The following is a 25453-nucleotide window of genomic DNA, read 5'->3' on the forward strand; positions in this document are numbered from 1 at the left end:
CTGTGTTGTGAGTGATGGTCCCTTCTTCCTCTTGCTTCCCAAGGCAAGAACCAAGAAGTTTATTTCTGGCAAGTTTCAGGCATTAGAGATTTAAGTTGCAGCAGAGGGTAAGGTTTTGGCCTTAAGCTAAAAACAAGGAGTTAATGGGAAGTCTACACAAGAAACAGTGTGACCCTTCCCCCAGCTCTACCCTACTCCCAGGATGCCAGCCAGCCAGGACACACCCACGGGGCTAAAGGCAGGAGGCAAGGCCCAGCACGCAGTTTCTAGTCAGCTCTTGAGTGCCTTACTCAAATCTTAAATGTGAACAGACACCTCCCTTTGGAAGAAAACTATGAATACTAAAGAGAGCCAAAACACATGGCAATAAGGAATCTGAAGAAAACAGAGATAATAGAGGGAACAGAATAAAACTTTAAAATTATACTTGAAGATGTAAAAAAGTATGTCCATAAAAAAAAATGACAGCATGCTATGAGTAAAGAACACTAAGACAACAAAGAAAATTTCCTGAAGATAAAAAATATGGCAGCTAACATAAAAAATCCAATAGAAAACTTAAGATAAAATTGAGAAAAGCTCCTGGAAAGGAAAACAAAACAAAATGACAAAAACATAGATAAAAGAAAGAAAGAAAGAATGGACCCAGGCAGTCCAATAAACAACTAACAGGAATTACTGAAAGAGAGCAAAAAAAACTATCAAAGAAATAACATGAAACATTTTAAAAAGCCCCAAAGATAGAAGCCTGTAGCTTGAAGGGGACCACCTAATGCCCACTATAATAAATGAAAAATAATCTACACCAAGATGGATCATCATGAGATTTCAGAGCAAAAGAGATAAAGAAGAGACCCTCATAGCTTCCCAAATTAAAAATAAAACAAGTTACATCTGAAGGATTAGGAGAAAGAACATTGGATTAAAATAGCAACCCACGAAGCTAGAAGACTACAGGCCAACCAAAGCATTAAGGGTGAGTGGAAAGTTTTTGGACGTGGAAGGACATACTGTGTATCCTTCTCAGGAATTTACTGAAGGATGCGCTCCAGTCAAGTAAATGAAGAAGCAAAGAACAAAATGGCATTGGATCCAAGAAACAGGGATCAAACAAAGAACAGCAAAGGGCAAGGCCCCAAACTGTAGCTCTGTAGAAGGCCTAGAGAATGAATCCAGATTGGGTAGGAGTGCAGAGGTCTCAACGGAAAACACAAATGCACAATAGGTATATGGCAGATACGATGGAACATCTGCAAAGAAGTTAAGGATAGGTACACAGAAAACTGGGCAATTTATTTTTTAAAAAGCAATCATTTGCTCCAGAAGGGAAAAACTGTACAGAAATTAAATACTGTATACTGCTTGGTTCTGAAGTACACAGAATCTACATGGTCAAAATGTAAGCAACAACTACTGATTCAAGTAAAAAATGTGATATAACTATATGAAAATGATGGAGATAATTTCAAGATGCTAAATCCTTATCCATGCCAACAAAAAAAATTCAAGAGATGAAATAATAACTTAAGAAATTACAGTGTAAAAACTTATTTTAAAATATGGAAATAGACACCAGAAGAAACAGCTAAAAGTTTTAAAAGTGGTTACATCTGAGAGGAACAGGGGAGTGGGGGGAGAAAAGGGTGAAGAATCATTATTTTCACTTTGAAAAATATTCTAAATAAATAAAAACAATAGTTTCTAAAATTTAAAAGTATATAAAACAAGACTGCATTAATCAAAGAAAAAGAAATTTATTTATTTTTTAACTTAGTGGAACCCAAGTCCTTTATATACCACAAATTTCCTTAACTTTTAATCTTCCAAAAAAAAATCACTTCTGGATAGTTCAATTCTTGTACATAATATTTATCAACTTCTGTTCCCTTTCCACTCTAAGCATGCTGACATCTAATACCCAGGAACATTTCTCAAGAGGGATAAGTTCCTGTTTATCCATTTATAACTTTCCTCTCAATGTTCTAACTCAAGGCCAATTTTTTTTTTTTTAATATATGTCTGAGTTTAAATTAAATATTGTAGAATCTGAGCACTCATTAGCTCATTGGGGACTTTAAAAGTGTTTCAAACCATTTCCTAAATAATTGCTGATCTTTCTACATAGCAATTCATCCTGCACGGGGTTAACAAGTAAATCAATTTTAAATACCATTTTCATCATCTTTTTTTTTCTTTCTTTCTTTCTTTCTTTTTTTTTTTTTGGTGAGGAAGATTTGCTCTGAGCTAACATCCATTGCCAATCCTCCTCTTTTTTTGCTTGTGGAGGATTTGCCTTGAATTATCTTCCGTGCCAATCTTCCTCTATTCTTTGCTTGTGGGATGCCTCCACAGCATGGCTGATGAGTGGAGTAGGTTCGTGCTTGGGATCTGAACCCACGAACCTGGGCTGTGGAAGTGAGCACGTGGAACTTTAACAAATCTGCCATGTGGCCGGCCCTATCATCTCTCTCTTAAACAAGGACCTGTAATGATTCTCCACTTATCATGGGATTGAGTTCTAACTCTTTCTGATATTTATGAAGGTTCCTAGTCTGCACTGATCTCTTCCTAGTCCATAACTCACCAAAGCGTACCCTCCACTTTTGTTAGGCAAATCTTTCGGCCTCCTTTCCACAATATACTGTTTTTAATGCCATCTCTTGTTAATGCTGTATCCTAAAGCTGAAAGCCTTCACCTAAATTTTACTTATCTTAAGGTCAAGCTCAAGTCTCATGGCCTTCTATGCCACTTTAGCCTGCACGGACTCATCTCTTCTTCCTTGAATCAGAGAACAATCAATACTTGCTTCTTGTAGGTTCAAAACTGTGTTGCTCACTATTGATAGGGGTCACTGTGTTTCAAGCAAGGCTAGTTACATAAAAGAAAAATAACAACTATTATCTGAACATTTAAAAAATTCAGCTTGATTTGAATTTCTTCAAAATCAACCATAAAAACTCACCATCTACCAGTCAATAAACAACAAAAAATCAGAACAGAAGTCACTGACCTTCTCCCCTCTTGCAAACTACTCTCCCTCACCTCATACAAAACACACAGTTGACCTGACGAGCCCATAAGTGAGCTGCTCCCACAGCACACTCAGGATGAGGGACAATCCCTAACACATTCAAGAAAGCATATCTGATGCAAGGGAATAAAGGGTGTTTATGCAGGAACACATCTGGATCCACTCAAATTTATTTATATTTTTAAAAAGTAAATCACTTTAAAGCTTTGGCACATTTAGTATTTTTCCTAACAAAATGCCTGCTACTCATAGCTCATAACTAGTGGTTTTGTGTCAATACCACAGTTGAGTAAAACTGATTTCAAAGCCAATCCAACTAGCTACTGCATACCATTATTACACTAATGACTACTATTTTACAGAAACGTATTTGTACTTACTTCAAGGATACCTTTACTTTGGGTTTAAAATAGGGTGCATTCTGGTCTGCCAAAAAGACGATTAAATCATTTCCTAAAAAAAGCAAATACATGATATTAGAAAAATGTTTCCCGGTAACATATCCAATCAGTGGTCACAAGAAGTTTTCCAGGTACTTTTCTCAACAAGAAAACTTTTATTTTACTCCAGTTCATCTGCCCTCTCAAGGTTAGTCCTACTAATCTATGGAATGGGAATTTCTAACTCTATCACAAATTCAATGTTCAAAGCAGCAGAGAAACAGGAAGGATGAACATGGAAAACCTAGTAGGTCAAGATAAATTAAAGCCAATGGCTTCTGCCAGGAGTCAGATCGGTTGACTTAAAAGAACCACATAAAGGACATACCTTATAACTATATTATATATCAAGCCTTGTCCTCCCTAAACCTAAGAATGCAGCCCCTTATACGACTGTTTAGTTCACCACACAGATGCATCACACCAAGGACACAGGAACACCCACTGTGGGTATTGGATTAGCAACAAGGACATGATTATGTATTTAATCAGAAAAACCTGAATTGCTTGCCTAAGACCTTCCTCTTGTGGCTCCTGTGGAACCATTCCCCAGGTTGATGCATTTTTGGAGCACAGTAAGCGCTCACTGGGACAGACTTCTGAAATTGTTTAAGCACACGCAATCCACCTTTAAAGTTAAGTCTCTCTATACAGTAGTTCCAAGTTTGGCAGTATGCACTCGTCTTGCAATACAAGGGGTCATACAAACAGAGGAACAATATTCAGGATCCACAAGAGGCTCTGGGGTCCAGGCAAAGACCCCAAGATATCTGAGCCAGAATTGTGTCATTCAAGGTCTGTATAAGCACATCTCTTCCTTCCTTCCACCGCCTTGACCTTAAACAGTACCTGCTTCTGTGGGTACTCAAGAACACTAAGACCCTCTAAGCCCATTGTCAGCATCAAGATTTACAAAAAACTTTGTTTAGTGATGGTTAGGAAAAGGAACTCTCAAGAACCACGAGTTGGCAAAGAAAGCAGAGATGTGAAAGACTAGGGTGGTGACCAAAGCTAGAAAGGATCAGGTGCACACAAAAGACTAGTCAGCTTAGGAAAGAGAAGAATCTGCAGTTTGAGAATCCTTTCCCAAGGAGACAATGGGTTTATCAGTGGTCCCTGCAAAATGCATGTGTGAACTGTGGAGTGTTCAGGGCGTTGGGAGGGCACAGGAGCTTCAGAGAAAGCTGGGACGCTGACAGCGGGAGTAGGGGGTGAATTAGACAAACGAGGCAGGGAGAAGTCTCCCATGAGAAGAACTTGACAAGTTGCATCAGTTCATCAATGGGAAGGAATACTGGAGGAAGCAAAGAGGTAGGGGATGGAGAGACCTCGGGAGGGAATGTATAGGCAAGCTACAAAGACTCCTGGGAATCAGGAGGGACTCTGGAAGGCTGGTGATTCTATGGGGAGGAGGGGGTGCGTGGGTGAAGGCCTAGAGCTTATTAGGAAAAAAACTGGGGTGTTTCCATTGCTTTTGGGGGTTAGGTCAAACAGTGGGATGGCCAGGCCAGGCCCTGGCGTTGGAAAAGATGGAGAAAACCGGCAAGCTGTCAAGGATGCTGGAGATAAAGGGAGAGACACAGGGCTGGGAGAGAAGGGCCGGGAAACGCAGGAGCACTGGCCATCCGAGCAAGGGGTGTGGGGAACATCGGGAGGGGCACGGGGACAGTGGACAGAGGGAGGGCCGGGCAAGCACTGACTTTCCCGCAGCACGAAGAGGTCCGTCTGCTTGTCGGAGTTGAGGTCTCCGAAGGCCGCCAGGGTGCCCCAGGCCTCGGCCCCAAAGAGCTCGGCCGTGACGTTGTGCAGCGCCCGCGCGGGGACCGGCCCGACTCCCAGCAGCGCGAGCCCTCCAAGCAGCGGCGCCAGCAGCACCCAGGAACTCGGCAGCCGGCCCGCCGCCGCCATGGCCCCCGCCCGCCGGCCCGGTGCCGCGCTTGACGGCAGCCGGAAAGCACTGTGCCGCCGGCCGAGAGAGAATGGCACAGCCCCGGCGCTCGTACGAGCCGCCGCCGGCTCCCCGCTGGCTCTCCGCTGGGGCTGCCGCTCTGACGCCTGGGAGGCCGTGGAGCTAGGTCGAAGACCGCCCTCGCGCTCACTTCCGGCCGGCGCGCCTCCCGACAGTGTCGCGCGGGGGGGCGGGGCCGGCCGGGGCTGACGGGCGGCCCCGGGGGCGGCGGCCAGAGCGCGATGGCGGGGGCGGCGGGGCTCATGGCCGAAGTCAGCTGGAAGGTCTTGGAGCGAAGAGCCCGGACCAAGCGCTCAGGTTTGGCTGGCTGGGGCGCCACCCCTTCCCCTGCACCGTGGGTAGTGCTCCTCCTCAAGCGCCTCGGGCGGGAGGCAGGTGCAGCCCCTGCGATGGAGCTGTGCTGGCGTGTACCGCCTGGGAAAGCAGGCGGCGGCCCCGGCCTTCCTCCTGCTGACTCCCATACCTTTAGAAATTGGACAGTGACCCCAACTTTACTCCGTGTGTGTTTCCCCCTAGAAAGATGGCAGTGATGCCGACTTCTCCGGAGTCGTCGTCTTAGAAATCAGACGGCGGCCACATCCCTAGGAAAGAGTGTGTTCTCCCTGTGTTTCTCCTCAAAAGTCAGGTAGCTTCGTTGTTAGCTGTGACTATAATCTGGTCCTAGAAAACCGGCGCTGCTCCTTGCCTTATTTCATCTCTCCCTTTTACATTTCTCAGAAGTTCTGAGCCCGAGCCAGTTATCTGTGTGGCAGAAGTTGAGGGGGACAGGGCGTCAGGCCACGCAGTGGGTCACATTGAGCATAGTCAGGGCTCAGAAGGAAGCCGGCCCTTCCCCGGGCAAGCGGCCCCGGGACGCGTAGTTCCCGGTCGCGGCTCCCAAACCCAAGGCCGCCGAGGTCAGAAGACGCTGCGCAGGCAGTTAGAACACTTCAAGTGTCCTAAACTGACTTCTTCAAATTGCAAAGTCACGACTTCGAAGTTAGCGCTTGTAGCTGGTAACTCTTCTGAGAGACAGGATTGAAACTTCCCTTATTCCTGGCTGGCTGGATATAATCTTGAGCTCAAAGTGTGCCTGTAAACAGGAAAGATGGTGGAATGAAAAGTCTTCAGCTAAGACTCTTCTCTTTTAAAGGATTGATGTTACTATATGTCCGTGTTGAGAGATGCTAATGTCTATGTGTCTAATCTAAGAACACGGGAAAGCTTAGGCCTAGGAAAATTCTCTCTGCATTTGGTTGATATTAAGAGGGTTTTTTTTTCCCCTCAGCTAATATGCCCCCATTATATTTTGGACTTTTCCCATTTATGAAGTTCTTAGTTGTCTCTTCTGCATTCTGCCTTTTTTTTGGTTGAATTTTGAATAAAGTATCTAATTTCATAAATCATACAGAAGAAATTCACCCAATCTTTGTTGCTAATATTTTTAAACCTTAAAAAAAGTTTTACATTTATTTATGTAGGATTATAGCAAAACTACCACAAAAGTATGAGAGCATTTTTCAAAAATAGTCCCTAGTACATTTTAGAGTCAATACAGTTACTTGGAGTGGTCACATATATTTTTATTTCACACTTTTTCTTGAAATTTTTGTGTCATGTTTGAGTTGACCACTAACAGTGTGTCAATATGGCTATAAAAAGTGTTATTGGATTGATAATATCTGGTCAAAGAGAGTAACTGGAGTTTTCTTACAGGGAACTGAATTCTGCCCTCAACATATATTTTTACAGCAATTTCTCCTTTCCTCTATAAGCACATTGGTTCATTTTCTTCTCCAGTCTTTGTTTCCTCTGAAATGCATGTCATAACAGTAAGCTTTGAAAACCTACCTTCTCTTTTTAACTTAGAAAAAAATTGAAATTTTATTTAACTATTGTTGACTGCAGTCACTTAAATGCAATTTCACGCGCAAAGTAGTTAAGTGCATGGTGTAAATGTGGGGTGTTCCTTCATGTTCACATCACAGTAGAAGGAGAGACCGTTTGAAGTCATCCCTCCAAGTGAGTTGAGATTTCAGATTCTTCCTTGGTAACTGAGGTGTAGACTGTAAGGTTTCTTGAGTGAATCATTGACTGACTGTCATTAAAAACAGTCAACCTGATTCCTGTTACTTTTGGAAGAGTATATACACTGTGCTGTTTTAAACTTGGACTAAGCTAACTCTGATGCAGATGCTGCTGCAAAATTCTGAGCATTGTTACATAGTAGCATAATCGCTTCCCTGCTCAATAAAGGATGTCACTCTTATGTAATGTGTAGTAAGCGGATATATTTCCTGTCTCATTTATATAAGCAAATGTAATTTATCAAAGAAAAGAAAATCAAGTTTTCAACTCATGAAAGAGAAAATAAAATTATAATGAACCTCAATTATTGCCTTTGTTGCACACTGCATCATCTTAATAACTACTCACACTGCTTTCAATTAATCTAATGCTGATTGCTCTAACCCTCACTAAACAGTTTTGAAAATTGCTGTAGTTTAGCCCGCGACGCTTATGATTAGAGTCAACAATTTGAAATGGCCAGCTCACCTGATGCGGTCGTCTCTTCTCCACCAGCTTTCTTAAGGTCTGGTAAGTGTGTAGACCCCAAAAGGGTCACTGGTAATTTTAAATACCTTTGTTTCTGAAAGTTCTTGTCACCATATGATATCTTTTTGGTTTTATTTCTTCTTTGGTGGGCCCAAGCCTGAGCATCATTTCTGCTATTATTAGGCTCCAATTTGCATTGTATGTTGAATGTGACCTGTTGTGTTGTTATGTGGGTCATGAGAAGTTCAGAGTGGAGTCCGTGCCTTTGTACTTGCTCTGTTTGACAAGGGGCAGTTTCTCAGTGTCTGGGAAACTCAGTTGTCAAATGGGTACATAAAAAGTCTCTTGAATTATTTTTGTCTTCATGCATAATGGAAATAACTTTTATACATTAGAAATTTTGGTCAGCATCCCAATTATTTACTCTTCATCAACTCCCCGTGAAGTAGATATTTTTATGTACATTTTCGTAGACAGGAAAGGGAAGCTCACAGAGTGAAGCAATTTGCCCCAAATCTTGAGACTATTGTGTTTCAAGGCCATGTGCTTGGTCTTCAATCCCATGGCTTCCTGGTGTAAGGGCTGGAGGGGATGTTGGCACAATGGCTCTTACACTGTCATGTTGGTAGGACCCTTTGCAAGCTGGATGAAAGCTGTGGAATTGCTCCCCAGAGGAGTGCCCAGGATTTTGAAAACAATTTTGAGGAGATTCCTGCATCCAGGAAAGACCATGTATGGACTCCCATTAGGAACCCGGGCCTGTGGATGTGTCCAGTTTTGCTTTACAGAGGAAGAAAAGGCTTCCTTAAGTGGCCACAGAGCTGAACTGAAGACTGAAGTCTTTAGGGCTTTTTTCTGCAAGTCGTGACCCACCTTGGGCCATTTAAAACCTGTGGTGTGTGTGAGCACTCAGGGAGAAGACTGTTGGCAAGAGGCTGCTTTGACTCTAATGTGCCTTAAGCAGAATATTCAATCTCAGAACTCATGAACAGGTAAATGTGAGAGGAGCCAGCCCAAACAGTGACAGTGAAAAATCTCTTAGCTTCACCATAACCATTCAGAATTGGTTCTCCCCTTTATTTTCATTTATATTTCAAGTCCTCTTTTTGGCAAGTTGGAGGAGGAAAATCTTGAAGAAAAGAAATAGGAAATAGCTTAAAGAAGAATACAGTTCAACAGGAGAAAACAAAGCTTACACTTTAAGAAGTGAAAATGATCCTTGTTTTTAGTTGTCATCTGCTAAATGACAAAATAGGATATGTAACATTGCCCAGTGATTTCTCGTTTGATCTTTAAACTGAGAGAAAACAAGGGCAGAAAACTTTAGGCAGTCTGTTCTTCTTTTGAGCACCAGGCTCTTTTCCATCTAGGCTTTCATAATAAGGGCTCAGTGGGTTTTCAGCATTAGCAAAGTCCTTCAGCAGTTATGGGGAAATAGAATGCTAAAGATATGCTGTGATGCACCAATAGTCCTGAAAATTTCAAAATTTAAGCACTGTGCTTTAACAGTACATAGAGTGTTTGAAGGAATATACAAGGAACTTTTCCAGTACCATATTATTCAATCAAAATAGAATGCCTCAAGAAACAAAATAGAAAAATACCAAACTTGATGTTGAAGCCATTTTAAAGACTGATTCCTTAAATACTACTTTTCAATATTTATACTTTTGTGTTCCTCTAACTAAAAATTTAGTAATGACTATAAAGAAATACTTAAAACTTTTATCTGTTAAAATAAATACTCAGAGGGGTTTGCATATATAGTTTATTTACTAATTTGGAAATACTGCATTTATGTTGGAAATGATTTGTTTTCTTCTATTGTGTTTCCTTGGACATTATCATTGTAAGAGAGTGTTTTATGGTGTAATTTCATTTCAAAGTCATTTTAAAGCGTGTGCTGGGTTCACAGCTGAGCTTTTCCCTGGTACTTTTGGCTAGAAACTATCCAGTGTTACCAAAAATGAAAGCCAGTATCTTGGTTATGGAAAATTAGTTTCCAAAGTACCCAGATTATTTTATGGATTTTAACTCCCTTTCTTCCTCCTAGATTTGATTCTGCTGTTTTTTCTTTGTTTCTACTCTTTCTTGAATTTAGTGTGTGTCCTGCGTTTCTATGCGTGCATGCTTGAGCTGTGCTCTAACTGCTACTGTGTCGGTATGTGCTGTGGTTGAATATAATTTCTTCAGTTCTGATTGCTTAAATCCAAAAAGAGATCTGGATGTCCAGGTTTTTCTTTAAAGAACCTTGACGTAAAATGTACAAGACAATCAACTTATAGGCAAATTCCACAACCAAAATGAATTAACTAATTATTAGGGAAGGAGTGTAGCATCCAGTACCTGAGATCGCTTTCATTTCTCATTTGACTACTACAGTTATGTAATATATTAGGTTAGCAGAGTTGGTCAGCTATACCAGTCACATTGGTACTATAGTTCAGTTATTTATAGTAATTGTAGCATTTTTGTGGTGAGGTAAGAAATGTCTCGGCATTTTCACGTTTATTCTTAGATGATTATTTTTAAAATTACTCCTTCTTAAAATGAATCATCAGCTTATCTCTATGCTGGCTCTGTAAGTTTATCAGCATCTCTCTGTGTTTATCAGCATGTGACTTGAGTTTTTTCCTTATTTCTTTTTAGGTTCTTTGATTAATTTTCTTTGATTTGATGGACATATCAATACCTGGTAAAGTTTTGTTGTCTATTCTGGGCAAAACTCAACTTTTTATTTTATGTGACTGACAATTTCTTCTTTTTAGGCATTTATATAGCAGCCTTGTCTTCACCCTAATTTAACACTCAGGTAATCAAAAAGGTTCTTGTGGGTTAAAGAGACCATAGGCCCGAGGCTTCTGGACTGTTGTGTGTCTTGGCCTCCTTTAAGAGCCTACGGAAAAAGTACACATTTGTTTTCCGCTATACCTGAATCTCATCCTGGCTCTGTTGTTTAGTGCCTGTTTGATCTTGAGCAAGTTACTTTATATCTTTGAGACTTGATTTCTTTCTCTGTAAAAATAAGGGTAGTAAAACCTACCTGGAGGGATTATTGTGAGGATTAAATAAGATATTGTAGGTAAAGCACTTGATATTTAGTAGCGGCCCAATAAATTTTATATCTTATCTTTCCTAAAAATGTGTCTTTTACAATATTGCTGGTATATATTTAGGAGTAGGGCTTATACAAAAACAGACATGGTTGCTTATCTCTTTCTTTCATTTTGGTATCTACCCTCAAAATAGCCATTTGATTAAGAAAACTTGTCATGCTAAAATATAATTAGCTAGAATCAGATTACCCAGAATCTAGCTCTCATTTTACGCTAAGTCCGTTTCGTTATCAATAATCACTGCAAGTCTAAAGAAATTGTTTCTGTAGTTTCCATGGAAACTTCTGTATGACAGCAGGAAGAGCAGTCATTATTTTATGTATAGTTAGAAGATATTTTTGTCTTATATTGGGTATGCGATGAATTCCTTGCAACTAGAATGGAATTTTCAGAAGCAATTGTAAATTGTATCCTGCTGGGAGCTCTGATCTCTTCTTACTAGGTCCTGCCCTATAATCTTATAAAATTTAGGAAATAGAAGCCATATGATACGGCTTAGCTCCCTTGGTATGAATCTCATTGACCTTAAAGCTTACTTTCTTTCTGTGTCATTATCCTCAGAAAAGATAATGCTTCAGATCTTGTAAGTGAAATGGTTTCGTGAAGAGTACCGTGGCTTGTCTCACTGCTTTAGATTGCTGCAGAAGACTCACCTTGTGCATCTCGAAAGCTGTTTTCCTCTTGCTGTTTTATCTTCAGTCTTCTGTGAAGCCAGAGAAATAGTAAGAGGAACTCCCCAGAATTCCTGGTTCTGATCCCGGTGGCTACTGAACATTTCCAAATGGGTGTATATGATGGGCATCTCAAAAGTAACCTGGCCAAAACAAAACTCTTATTTTCTAATCCTGTTTCTACCCCAAATATGTGCCTTCCTAAATCTTCTCCACCTCAGTGAACTAAACCATTGTTCCTCCAGCTACTCAAGCTAAAAATGTAGAGGTTATTCCTTATGACTTTACCCTTTTTATTCAGTTCTTTTGTAAATCTGTTCTGCTCCATCTCCAAAAACATATACCAAAATCTCTGTGTTTTTCTCCAGCTGTACTCCTACCTCCCTAGTCTAAGCCACTTTCATCTCTGGTCTAAACTACTGAAATAGCCTGGTTTCTTGTCATCACATTCTTGCCTCACTGCAGTCTGTTTTCTGCCCCACAGTGGGAAGAATCTTATAAAAATGTAAGTCAGATCATGTCACTTTCCTGTGATCCTTCATTGCTTTTAGCATAAAATCCACAATTCCCTCCCTTGGATGACCCTAAGCCTGCGTCTCTTTTCTCCTCATGGAATACCCGTCTCCTCCCCTACTGCTCTCCAGCCATGCTGACTTGCTTTGGTTCCTTAAGACACAGTTTTGTTTTCATTTGGCCTCTCTATAGTAGCTCTTTCTTCTGCCTGGAAAGCTTTCTATCCTGCTGTTTGGGGAGCTTCTTCCTATTGGTTGTCTTTTAGGTTCTCATCTTAAACTTAGCCTCCTTAGAAAGGCCTTTTCTTCCTGCTCAATCTAAGTGGCCCTCAGACACATCACTCTTGATTTTAATTCTCTGTCGTATACTTCTCATTATTTGATATTTTTCTCTTGGCTTCCCTGTCCCATATGATGGAATAGACTTCATCAGTTTTGTTTACTCCTGTATCCCTAGAGCTCAGAAGAGTGCCTGGAACATAATAAATGCTCACTAAATCCTATTTCTTATCATGTCTGACTCCTTCCCACCCCTTTTGAAAGAGTGTTGTAATGTGGTTGGTATATGGACTGTGAACTCATACAGCCAGGCTTAGATCCCAGTATGATACTTACAAACTGTGTGAATCACTTTTGCACCTACTTTCCCTCATTATATAGTGGAGATAATAGTATATCCCTTGTAAGTTCTAGTGTGAAGATGAAATAGTGTCTGAGAAGTACCTACTGGTTGTAGTAGTGGTACTAATGATAACAATTATAAGGTTGATGATGACATCAGTGACAATTTCAGTAGCTAATTTTCGTTGAGTACATAGTATAAGACAAGTAGTGTTCTCAGTGCTTTATATTTAAATCTCACAATAATCCTATGCTATAGGTGCTATTGACTATCTCTGATGAAAAAAATGGAAACCCAGAGAAGTAAAGTAGCTTACGTAAAGTCCCATCGCTAGGGTGCAGACTCAGGCAGAGCCGCTGCTCCTAACCACAGCTGCCTTCCCCTTCATCGTGTACAGTGCCTGGTGTTCCATAAACGAATGGCAGTGATTGTTTGCATCTTGGGAGTGTTTGCTGCTCTTCTCTCACTCATTTCAAATTAATTAATGTTTATTGGACCTCTTTGATGTCGTAGGAAGTTTGTAATATATGATACTGGTCTTAGAGAGCTCGTAGCCTGATGGAACTTCGTGCAGAGCTAGAGGTGACTTCAGTACTTTCACATACATACTGTATTCCTTCCAGTTGTTTCCTAGGTAACTTTCCTGCCTATAGCCATCGCCTCCCGTTGTACCACCTCTCTAGCCAGTCCATTCTACAAGTTCCTGTCTGGGTGATTTTTCTAAGAGAACTAATCCTGTTACTTCCTTGCTTAACACCACTTGTCAGCTCCCTGTCTCTTGTAGGATTAGGGTGTGACTTAACGGAAAGCGTCTCTGAAAGTGACATTTGAGCTGATGGAGGAAATAGGAGTCAAGTGAGAAGCTGGAGTGAGGAAAGTTCTAGGCTAGCATTTGGGGATAGATAGAGCTGGATATTTGAGGAGTACTGAGAAGGCCAAAGGAGAAAGCATTGTGAATGACAGGATTAGGAGAGAGAGGATGACTGGGATGGGCAGGGCATTGGGAGCCTTAAAGATATTTAGATATTATTATAAATGGAAGGGAAAGCCATTGAAAATTTGAAGTAATGGAGTGATAAACCTGAGTAATATTTTATGAAGATCCTCTGACTACTATGAAAATAAATTGGAAAGTGGTGAGAAGGCAGGATGTAGCCTGATGGCAGAAGCCATGTGTTACATGTCTCTGTCTCTATGTTTAACACTTAGCACGGTGCCCAGTGCTGGCACAGGGGCACTCAATCCATGTTTCATATTAAATAATGAATGTCTGTGAAAGCACAGATAATGACTCTGTCATCTGTCTGGATTTAGAAAATGTGGCCACCTTTATTACGCATTAGAATCTATCCAAAATTTCTAACGTATCTTCAGCTCTACAGACTAACTTTGAAATGTGGCCCAGTCAACAGAGGAAAATTTCCTGTGTGTATATATGGCAAATTCTTATAAATCTATATCTTATATTATTATAATTATCTCTGTTCATATTTGAAGTGGCAGATTGACCATTCTGTTTCTGAGGAATAATTTGCGAAGAGATATTTAAAATAAGAGCATGTTTTCTTAATTTACATATTTCTGTGAGTAATTATCTTTGCTTTGTGGAATCTTTCTATGAGTTTTTAAAGTTGTTTCTATCAGTTCAGAGATCCTCATGTTTGGATATGTTATCTTGTTTTTGTGGGAATACACAATGCAGCTCAATTTGTTATATCCACTTAATCCCAATTCTCAGTAGTCATGTAGCTTTGATGATAGTCATTTGCTCACTGACCACAAGGATTAAAAAAATAGACTAGCAGGCTGTATAGTTAATTATTGTAATTTGAAGGAATAAAAAACTATTTGAGAATTAGAAATTATCACTGGACTCTTTCTTCTGCTGCATTACACTATACGATATTGATATTTGTACCAAAGATGGTACCAAATTTAAGCCTCTCCTCAGTCTTATTTATTCTACTTTTTAAATATTTCTTTAGTATTCCCTCCCCTCTGTGTCCCTGCTGTCACTATCTTAATTCAAGGCCCTATGATGAATGTTTTAACCAAAAGTGGACTCTTGTGCCTAGGACTCACCACTTTTCTAGCAGTCCGTCACGATGCTAACAGAATTATCTTTCTAAAGTTTGGATCATATGACGTCCTTGCCTCAGCCTCCCCAGTGGATCTCTGTCGTTCAAAGGATGAAATGAAGACCTGGAGTCTGCTGTTCAGCATCCTCTTCTGTTAGGCCTCTGGATACCTTTCTAGCTTCATCTTCCACTTACGTTCTCTGCTGCAGTGCTGCTAAGCTATCTGCAGCTCCCAGATGGGCCGGTCACTCTCTTTCTGCCTTCTGCACCTTTATCGTGAGGTTCCCTGTGTTAAATAGCCTTTCTCTGTAAGCTTGGTGCACTCCCGTGATCTTTTATTCTGCTCCAGTGATCTGTGTACTGACTTTTGCTTTCCCTGAAGGGAAAGTGGAGGAAATCACATAGACTAGTCATCTACATTGTTATCAAAATGTAAGTTATCAGTAACATGTTTAGTCTTTCACACATAGAGAAGGTCAACACATTTTAAAAGATCTTTGTCTATCACAGGATAGACTTTACCTAAGATACCAAGAAATTTGAACTTGGCATTTAAATTTCAGGAATATGGTAATGAAGGAGAGTAAAATGATACACTTTTAAATGAAGTGATAAAAAATTAGCTTCCTAAATCTTGCCATGTAGAGAAAGTTCAAAATTTTTCAGAATAAGAAATGATATAAAATCTATTTCTATAAAAGTCCTAAATACAATGCTAAATATTGCACTAGAGAAAAATCTCTGTGTTTGTGTTAGACCTCTTCAGATCAGAGACTAGCAGTTATTGCATATTTAATTTATAGATGAGAGCTCTTATTCTTGTGCTTTGCAGTTGACTTGAACTAATAGAAGTAAAAGGAAGTGGAAGCTAGGTAAAGGGCAGGTTATCAAGTATAGGATGGCAGAAACACCTCATTTACACTGCTGACGTGGACAGAGTGCAGTAAGCAATACTAGAATTGCTTAGAAAACAACTTAGTATTTTGGGGACAATTGTCATTAAAGCAATATTGCTGATTTAAATGTAACCTTGGAAGCAGGTTATATGTTGCTGTGAATCTACATTGTTTTCATAATAAGAAATGAAACTTTCAAGAGAAGACCCAAAATAATAACTATATACTCATTCTTTTTTTTTGTTTGTTTTACCTGAGACCAAAAAAAAAAAAAACAAAGCAGGGCTGGCCCTGTCACCGAGTGGTTAAAGTTCTGTGTGTTCCTCTTTGGCGGCCCAGGGCTTGGGGGATCAGATCCCCGGTGTGGACCTACTCCATTCATCAACCATGCTGTGGAGGCGTCTCACATACAAAATAGAGGAAGATTGGCAGAGATGTTAACTCAGGGCTAATCTTCCCCGAGAGAAAAAAAAGGAAGATTGGCAATGGATGTTAGCTCAGGGCAAATCTTCTTCACCAAAAAAATCAAAAAACAAAAAAGGCATTCTTCAGTGTTTAAGTTCTTGCTCTTCTACTTGTTAGCAGTGTGACCTTGGATAAGTCACTTAAGCTCAGTTTTTTAAATCTGTGAAATGGGAATAATAATAGTACCTACATAATAGGATTGTGAGGAAATCATGCATATAAAGCTCTCAGCACAGTACTTTACACATGGTAAATGCCTCGATAATGTTAGCTGTTTTTATTATGATGTGGGTAATAATGAGATTGTTATATTGTTCTTTCCCTTTTGATCTCTTTGGTGAAAAGTGGATTTACATGTTTATGTTCAATCTGGCCTGCTGTATATTGACAGCTCCCATTAAGTGTGGTGGTCTGGGTGTACTGGTAAATTATATTAACATTGAGCTGTGTCCTTCTCTGGGACATAAAGGACAAAATAATGAGGTAAATTAAAATAAACCATCAGACCCCTGAAGAGGGAATCAGGAGATCTCCTTTCTGGTGTTAATCCTGCTCTTAATAGCTCTGCATTCCTGAGCAAATTGTGAATTTCTTCCATGAGTTAAGGCTCTTGGACAGATGCTTATTCATCTTCCTTTCTGCTTCAGAATATTATGGCTCTTGACCATTGACTGTCGGGGTAGTCAGAGGAGAATATTTATAGAGTTTTAGGGCCTATGCTGTGTGATTTTAAGGCAGATCTTACAAGACGGGAACTGGTTGGGATTGGGGAGAGTTGATGACATGTTATCTTTGGATTGTTACAGTATTTAAGGTCTTGAAGCAAGCCTCGATGAAGAAGATGTTAGTCTTGATGTTAAGCTATTTGGTTTATTCACAGTTTTACCTTCTGTGGTTTATAGAGTTGGATTTTCCTAAGACAACAAAGCTGCTATTTGATTTTGATCCCCTCTCTTTTCCTCCCTTCCCCTTCCCTCTCTCATTTTTTACAAGACGGAGTTACTACCTCTGTAGAGCCCTAGATGTCCTTGAAATGCAGATTCTGATTCAGCAGGTCTAGGATGAGGCCTGAGAGTCTGCACTTCTAGCAAGTTCCCATGCAAGGCCCTCCTGCTGGTGGATGGACTGCACCCTGAGGAGCAAAAGTCTATCTATAGCACCGTACTTGTGACAGCAGCAGTCCTTTGTAGCATCCTCATCTCTTCTCTGTCTTGAATTTTAGACCCTAGATCTTGGGCTCCAAATTAAGCTTCCTCATGTTCCCAATCTTGAACTTAGCCTTTGGATAAATATGTCATTATCGGCATCCCCGATTCCCATTAGGCACAATCTCACACTTTCTGTGTGTGACCATGGCTGTTTCTGCAAGCTGCCTTTCACTAGTGTGGCTCTCTGCCTCTGTACCAGTTTGCTGGTCTACTGCAGTCTCTGACTTCTGGCCTGAATTCACCTGGACCAAATCCTTTTAGTCAGCTGAGCCACTGCAGTTGGGTTGCCAGTTTAGGGCTTCCATTTTGAGGCCATTGCTGTATATTAATAGTTAAATTTTCCAACAGATGTTATTAGAAATGGCTGCATATTATTCACATTTCCTTCCAGTCTCTTTACCATACATGATTTCAGTAATTATGTTTAGTGATCCTTTCTATGTCTAGAGGATCATGTAGTCTCCATTTCAGTAGGCAGCTCTGCTCCACGACGTGACGACTGCCTCCATTTTCAAGGAGTTGCCTAGCCATTTGAATGGAATTGAGAGGCATAATTGGTCAGCATTAGAAGTTAAGCTGCTCCTCCCCGCCCCCGCCCCCAGCCGAGTTTATTTTCCGCAAGTATTTCTTTGAGAAACTGAAGTGCTGATTGCTTGAAGATCTTTGTGGGGCCGGGGGCAGGGGGGAGGGGTTGAAGAATCTGGCCTCTCATATCTCATGCACCTTATCTGAATGATGCTAGTAAAGACTGGTTTTACAAGTCTTTCTGTCCTAGTCATCCTTGTCAGGTAAGATTCAGCCATCTTATAGAATGAACATAAAAATGAGAATAGGTGCTTCAAGTAGTAGAATGTAATTTTGTGTGAAAAGAAGGGGAAACAAGCAGTCTTTCGAAGATCTAGCAAGTTCAAGGCTGATTTCCATTATGGTTTCCTGTTACAGTAGTAGTTTAGTTTCATGTGCAATAGTATAAGCTGAATACCTTAAATATCCATTGTCGTGACTTTAGTTTTCATTTCAATTTTTTGCTCTAGTAAAATCCTTATGACTAAATTATAATGCAAATTAGTACAGCAAAATTTTAGTAGTCTTAGTGTTCACCCAGAGTTACATTTTTTCAGTTTTGTATTACATAAAAAAACTGATAGTCCATAAAAAATATGGTGAAGTTAAGCTACACATAGAATAGACATGAAAATTTTTTAAGCCAAACTCGATGGTTTGGGTAGTGTATTGCTTGATGAATGACGTAGTTAGACCTTAAAGAATGCCTATTATAGTATTCCACTTCTACAATCTTAAATGTATTTATTAGAAGGTAGATTAATTTCCATTTTAATCTTTTCAATTTAGCATAGTGTGGCAGCCTAATACCTATGCTATACTTCTTAATGAGAGATTCGGTTCTCCCCCCAGGGCTCTTGAGTTTACTTTGTCTCCCCACAGAGACAGCACGCTTTTCTGAGATGTTTCACAATTGGGCCTGATTAGGCGTGGAGATTGTTAGTGACTTGTCAGTGAAATTAAGGTTAGCTCTGAATAGTCATGCTTCAGAAATAATTATCCATTTTGGTTATGAAATTTGATTGACGACCTGTCAGCATCACTCCTGTCTAGCGCAGGGTCGCGTTTCAGTGCCACCTCCCCCTTCTACCCTCAAGATCCTTCCTCTGACAGGGTTAGAGAAGGCCGTGATCTTGGTTTCTGACGGCTCCTGCACGGAGGCACCAAGCTATGTATAGCAGCCCTAGGATACTTTAATATCACACGTATAGCTTAAATTCCACTCAGTTGTCTTTTTCTGTTTCTTAAAAATTACTCGTTATTTAAATTGCTGATTTAAAATCACTATGTGGGGCATCCATTCTTGCTTTGATCAAGAGGATTCTGATGTTAACCTGACAAAAATCAATTAATCAAGAACTCCTTGATTTCTTACTTTGTGACCAGACCTATGCTAAGTGTTGGAGGAGATTCAAAAGTTTAAGAATGGGGAAGGAGGCAATTAGTATCTAGTATACCCTGTGTTAGTTTCTTTTCTTAAAATGTTTCATTTAAGTCTCAAAGGACCCTGTGAGATTATATAATTTTCCCCACTTTACAGATGAACAGACCTAGCTCAGAGAGAGCCCAAGTCCTGGAAGTGATACCACTGTGATTTTGAGCCAGGGCTGTCTGTCTTCAGAACCCATGTTCTGTTCACGGCTTCTTAGGTTTTAAGACAGTCTCCATCCAGGAATTTCTTTACCCTCCGGGGGTTGATGGAGACGGTGGGAGAGAGCAGAGAGGCCTCTCTTTTACTTGATTGAAGCTTGGGTTTAACGATACTCACTATAGAGTGAAAGATGGCTTGTAAAAGACGTAGCTGGAATTCTATGCAAGAAAGTTTGGTCAGTTAATGAATTTATTGTAGGTGGGTCTTTACAGAATGCAGGTCATCCACACAGACCCTCAGGACAGCCTTCGAGCAAACTGCTGAAGTCAGGGTAGAGGGCAGGAAACGGCAACGCCATATCTGAAGTCTGAGGGTAGAGGGCAGGAAACGGCAACGCCATATCTGAAGTCTGAGGGTAGAGGGCAGGAAACGGCAACGCCATATCTGCCCTGTTTTACTTAGCCAGTATGCTAAACTTCACTGCATTTTGATGAGAAGAAAATTAGCTAGCATTCATGATCTACAAACTTTATGCTGTCTTTCAGAAGTATTTCTAGTTTTATTTTGGGTGGGAATATTTTTATTCCTATGATCAGCTTACTTTGCTAATGCATAGTTTATTGTGATTTTTTTGATTAACATTCAAGACTTCCTCTATTCATGCCTACTTTACAGAGTGTCATCAGGGCAATTTTTAATTAGTAGTAATAACATTCATATTAAATACATTGCTGAACTTTGCCAAGAAAGGAAATACAGACCAGGCTTCATCAAAGTGTAGATGATAAATGGAAATGGTTCAGTTCCATTTTTCAAATGCTGAATGGATTGAAAGTATTATTTCTGTAGGACTTGTGTAGAGTAATGTATGCCTAATGTCACATGTTTTCATCACTACAATAACAGAAGACATAAAAAAATTAAATATTTCTTGTAAAAACTGGCAATGATGTATAGTGAATTTTTTTGCCCTTCCATGTAATTCAGTTGATATTAACCTAAGACTCTATCATTTAAGTCTTAGAAGTTTGGAATTTAAAATTTTCACTGTAGTATAGGTATCAAATAATGACTCTGGGTTTCTCTTGAAAAATCTTATATATTCAGCTTAGTATTATGCTTTATAAAGTGGCCCCGTGTAAGGCTCTACACATTTATGCTCGTGATCAAATCATTGTTAATAATATCCTTTTGTGATTTCATTCAGGTTTTTCTGTTGCTCCTTTATGAGCGATAGAAATATATATTTATAATAATATATATAATATAAATATATAATTATAAATATAATATGATGAAATATAATATCACTCATAAAGGAACAATAGAAAAACAGAACAGAATAGAATAAAATAGAATAGAACAAGTTAAATTACTTTGTAGTCATAGCCTATGTTATTGATGAGTGAGTCTTACTTAACGTCATCTGCCCTGATGAATTATCTTAGTCATTGCAGCTGATTCTGAGTAACTTTTGGCAAATTTTAGCTGTCAGAGGGTATTAATTCCATTTGTTCAATAAATATTTATTAAGTCCTCACTGTGTTCCAGGCAGGCACTGTTGGCACTGGGGTTATAGCAGTGAATGAAACAACTGCTACTGAGAACATTTCATAGCTTGTACTGTTTCTGAATGCATTTTTTTTCCTTAAAGAGGAGTTCCAAAAACTTTTTAGAAAGATTAGAATTGCTGGAATACAGCTCTGACTTCACAGAAATACAGATTTATGGTACATTGTGGCAAGGTACTCAACTAGACTATAAATAAGAAAGGAAAATGAAACAGCTAATTGAGTGATTGGTATTCATAAGGTCAGCACATGAAACATCAACCAGATTTAATATCTTTAAATAGATTTTATAGGCCATACTCCTTCTTTAAAGGTCACTGGAAGAACTTAATACCTTTTTATTAAAAATAAAGTGGGAACAGTGAATGGCCTTTTCACATCTTATTTGTATAAGTTGAATAGGCAAATTTTACTTCATTTTTACAAAGTTATTTCATATTTGCCATTTCATATTTTACATTTAAAATGTTTTTTTACCCAGCTTGCTATGGAGAAACTTACAGACTTAAAAAGTTAAGGGTTCAGATGAACTGTGATCATAAATTATGGTTAAGTGAGTAAAAGTATATGTTTGTGTATATGTACATGTACGTATAATTTTGGAGCAGTCTGTTGTTTAAGGCAGAAAATGAAAGCAAGGATTAAGGGCTTTTAACTCTTCTCAGCCAAGCATTTCTATGAGGTTTCATGGTATTGGGAAAAGAGCACATATACAGTTTGTTTTCAGAGAGGCCCGTGTTCAAATTCAGACCAATATTTCACAACTTAACTTCTTTGTGCCTCAATTTACTGCCAACCTCCTAACTTTGTTATGATGATGAAATGAGACAGTGTATAATCTTGTATAACGCATAGGAGTAGGCATTCAACCTTTCCCATTTTAAAGAATTATACAAGTAGTAAATGAATACCTTCTTATGTAATATTTAGATATCAGGAATATATAGTAAAAATCACTGTGCTCTCCCTAGTAGTAATTACTTTTAAAAGTTTGGCATGACTCCTTCTAGGCTTTTTAAAGTACTTAGTTATCCATATATGCATATACATTTATAAACATCACACATGCATAGTTATTTTTACTTAGTTTTGCAACACATAGTATACTCTATGCCTTGTTTTATGACATTACTTTTTCACACTATTTTTTTTGGTTTCTCGTGATATTACAAATAGATCTACCTCCTTCCTTTAACTGTTTCAAAGTACTTCACTGAGTGGAGGTGTCATAATTTATTTGTTCCTGCATTGGAGGCACATTTATTCCTTAATGTTTTAAATTTTTGTGCATGGTGGAACTGAACAGTATAGAAAATCATGGTTTAAGTGTTTTTTCTTTCTTTTGTTAGGAGATATGATCTTGAAGATCCTCAAAGTGCTGCGTTATGTATAGCGTATATCTTTAACTATAAAAGTTAACTTATATCCATTCTAAAGTTAGTAAGATAAGTTTTTCAGTTTGTCTGATCGTGAAAGTTGAAGAAGTGGCGCTTGATCGTTAAACAGAGGGTGTGGATGGGGTAGGATCAGGAGATCGCCTGTGAGAATCAAGTTGAAAACTGGTTATCAGAAGGTTCCTGAAATTTATTTTTGTCAGCTTCTCTCTTTCTTTGCGTTCCTTCCTACCAAACATTGACTGCCGTCTACTATTATTAGATATGGTCCCTGTTACTGGTCAGCTTCCAGTGTAGTATAACACACAAATCAAATAGTGAAGATAAAATGCGTTGTGATAAGCAAGAGCTGTAATCGAGGTATTTGCGAAGTGCTATATGGTTGCAGAAGACCGGACAATTAAGTCTGCCTGTGGGAATTCAAGAAGGCTTACCCCCAGTCATGTGCATCACCTAGTTCAATTCAGTAAATATTTACTGAGAACCTCTTGGTGCCAGCATTAGGGATACAAAGTTGAGAATGTATTGGAATACCTTGTCCCTTCTATAGTAGTGTCGTTCTAGTTTTTATAGGTGGAGGAATAAAAGGGAATTTTAAGATGAAGAAATTATTATCTGACGTTAATGATGTAATTTAAATTCCAAGTTGCTTGAAAATATATTGTATCATATTTAGATGATACGTAGGATAAACATATAGATTATATTCTGGAAACACTTGCTATCTTAGCAACTCAAAAATTAATGTTTTAATACTGATAAACCACAGATGTGGTTTGCATATATTTTGTATGTTCATATACAAGGCTGTGTCTTTGCTCTCCCATGCCTACCTGGTTGGCACCCTTCCTGCCTGCCTCACCTTCTCTGCATGCGTATATGAGTACAAGGAACATACACACCTCGTGAAACTGTGGGGCTGTTTGACTTTCCACAATACAAAGTCTTCAGATTCTGCTTAGTTCCGGAGAATCTTGTGTGGGCTATGTTGGCTCAGGGAGTTTGGTTCTTACTGCTTCCTTGTCCATACTCTCTTCTTCGTTTATTAGCCGCTGGACTTCAGCCTTCAAAAGCTGGACTCCTCAGGCTTTCAGAGGCTGGTTTCTGACTGAAAATCACAGCTCTTCACATGTGCCCCGTCTGTGAAACCAGCTGCTCTCTGAGAGCTGAGGCAGGAGCAGGCTCTGAAGTCGCGGTCGTGAGAACTGCTGGACTTCAACCTGCTCGATTCCCAGTTAGGCAACCGCTAGTAAACGCAGCGGGGATACTGAGTGATTCTTTCCTTGGGCTAGGATTCTACTCTCACAAATTTTAAGTATTTTTCTTCTAGAAACCAAGACCCATAGAAACATGAAAGTATGCTGTTTACTTTATGTTTTAACTTTGTGTCAATATCCAGTGTTGAGTGCTACATAGAGTACTTTTCTAAGAAAATGAATCTGTGTTACTCCAGGCAATGAGGATTTTTAGGGACATTAGTGTAACCACACATAAAACTGAGGATTAAGCTATTTGTAAACGTCATATGTCCATGATAGGTTTGAAATCTTGCATAAAATTTATATCTGTGAGAAAATATAAGTAGGCCAAATGCTACATTATTAGATACTAGAGTTTTTATGTAGCTTTTAAAAATTGTTGTATTATTTCAAGAGGAAATAGTCTATTGAATCACATAATTTTGGATGTTCCATGCTTATAATTTAGGATAAATGGATCTTTCTTGTCAATACTTGGTAACCAAAAAAAAAAAAAAAGGGTAGGGGCTGGCCTGCTGGTGTAGTGCTTAGGTTCAAGTACCCTGCTTCAGCAGCCTGAAGTTGGTGGGTTCAGATCCCGGGTGTGGACCCACACTGCTCATCAAGCCATGCTGTGACAGTGTCTCACATAGAAAATAGAGGAAGATCGGCATGGATGTTAGCTCAACAACAATTTTCCTCAAGCAAGAAGAGGAAGATTGGCAACAGATGTTAGCTCAGGGCCAATCTTTCTCACCAAAAAAAAAAAGAAAAAAGATGATGGGACCAATTGGATCTTTTAAAAAGTATGAAAATCACTACTTACTTTAAAAGCAGTTTAGGGGGCGTCCTGGTGGTGCAGCAGTTAAGTTCGCACGTTCCGCTTCTCAGCTGCCCAGGATTTACCGGTTCAGATCCCAGGTGCGGACATGGCACCTCTGGGCAAAAGCCATGCTGTGGTAGGCGTCCCACATATAAAGTAGAGGAAGATGGGCATGGATGTTAGCTCAAGGCCAGTCTTCCTCAGCAAAAAGAGGAGGATTGGCAGTAGTTAGCTGAAGGCTAATCTTCGTCAAAAAAAAAAAAGCAGTTTAGAAAGCAAATTTCTAATGGATTAAATACCTAAATGGGAAAATTTATTTTTTACATAATAAAAAACTTAGCAGAGAATTGAGGTGACTGTATGTGTAATCGAGGGGTTGCCTTTTTAAACAGAAAGGAAAATGTGAACCAAGTGAGGAAAGATAGATATATTTGACTATTAAAAGTTTTTATATTGTAACATTGGTATACTAATGAAAGCTCCTGGGAAAATATTTGAAATAGAAATCTTAAATAGCAAACAAAATATACAAAGAGCTCTTAGAAACTGATGACAAAAACACTAAGAAAGCAATAGCAAATGGCAAAAGGATGTAGGCAGTTCACAGAAGGGCAAATCCAAATGGCCAGTATGAAAAGGTTCTCAAGCTCACCAACAGCATGGGAAGTGAAAAGTGAGTAAAAATGGGATACTGCCTGACTCCTGTCAGGTGGGGAAAACTCTTAAAA

General features: G+C 39.4%; 2 protein-coding genes across 43 annotated transcripts in view; one reads left to right on the top strand and one right to left on the bottom strand.

The window, feature by feature from the left end:
• The window catches only part of ITFG1 (integrin alpha FG-GAP repeat containing 1), a 266617-nt gene extending 261086 nt beyond the window's left edge, over positions 1-5531 (bottom strand). The window contains exons 1-2 of the mRNA XM_005608247.4: positions 5173-5531; positions 3413-3485 (exon numbers count right to left, since the gene is read on the bottom strand). Of these exons, the coding sequence (XP_005608304.3) occupies positions 3413-3485; positions 5173-5380 (281 nt within the window). The 5' untranslated portion in view covers positions 5381-5531. The remainder of the gene's footprint in view (positions 1-3412; positions 3486-5172) is intronic.
• Positions 5532-5597: 66 nt separating this feature from the next.
• Positions 5598-25453, top strand: part of PHKB (phosphorylase kinase regulatory subunit beta) — a 218842-nt gene continuing 198986 nt past the window's right edge. For 2 of the 42 annotated variants that reach the window (XM_070261729.1, XM_070261726.1), the window contains exons 1-5: positions 5707-5738; positions 5958-6066; positions 7906-8018; positions 10626-10671; positions 11654-11814. Coding sequence is in view for 31 of the 42 variants with exons in the window: in XM_005608231.4 (XP_005608288.3) it covers positions 5663-5738 (76 nt within the window). In the remaining 11 variants the exon portion in view is untranslated. 42 annotated transcript variants of the gene reach the window in all.

The sequence above is a fragment of the Equus caballus genome, chromosome 3, assembly GCF_041296265.1.
Source record: "Equus caballus isolate H_3958 breed thoroughbred chromosome 3, TB-T2T, whole genome shotgun sequence".
NCBI lineage: Eukaryota > Metazoa > Chordata > Mammalia > Perissodactyla > Equidae > Equus > Equus caballus.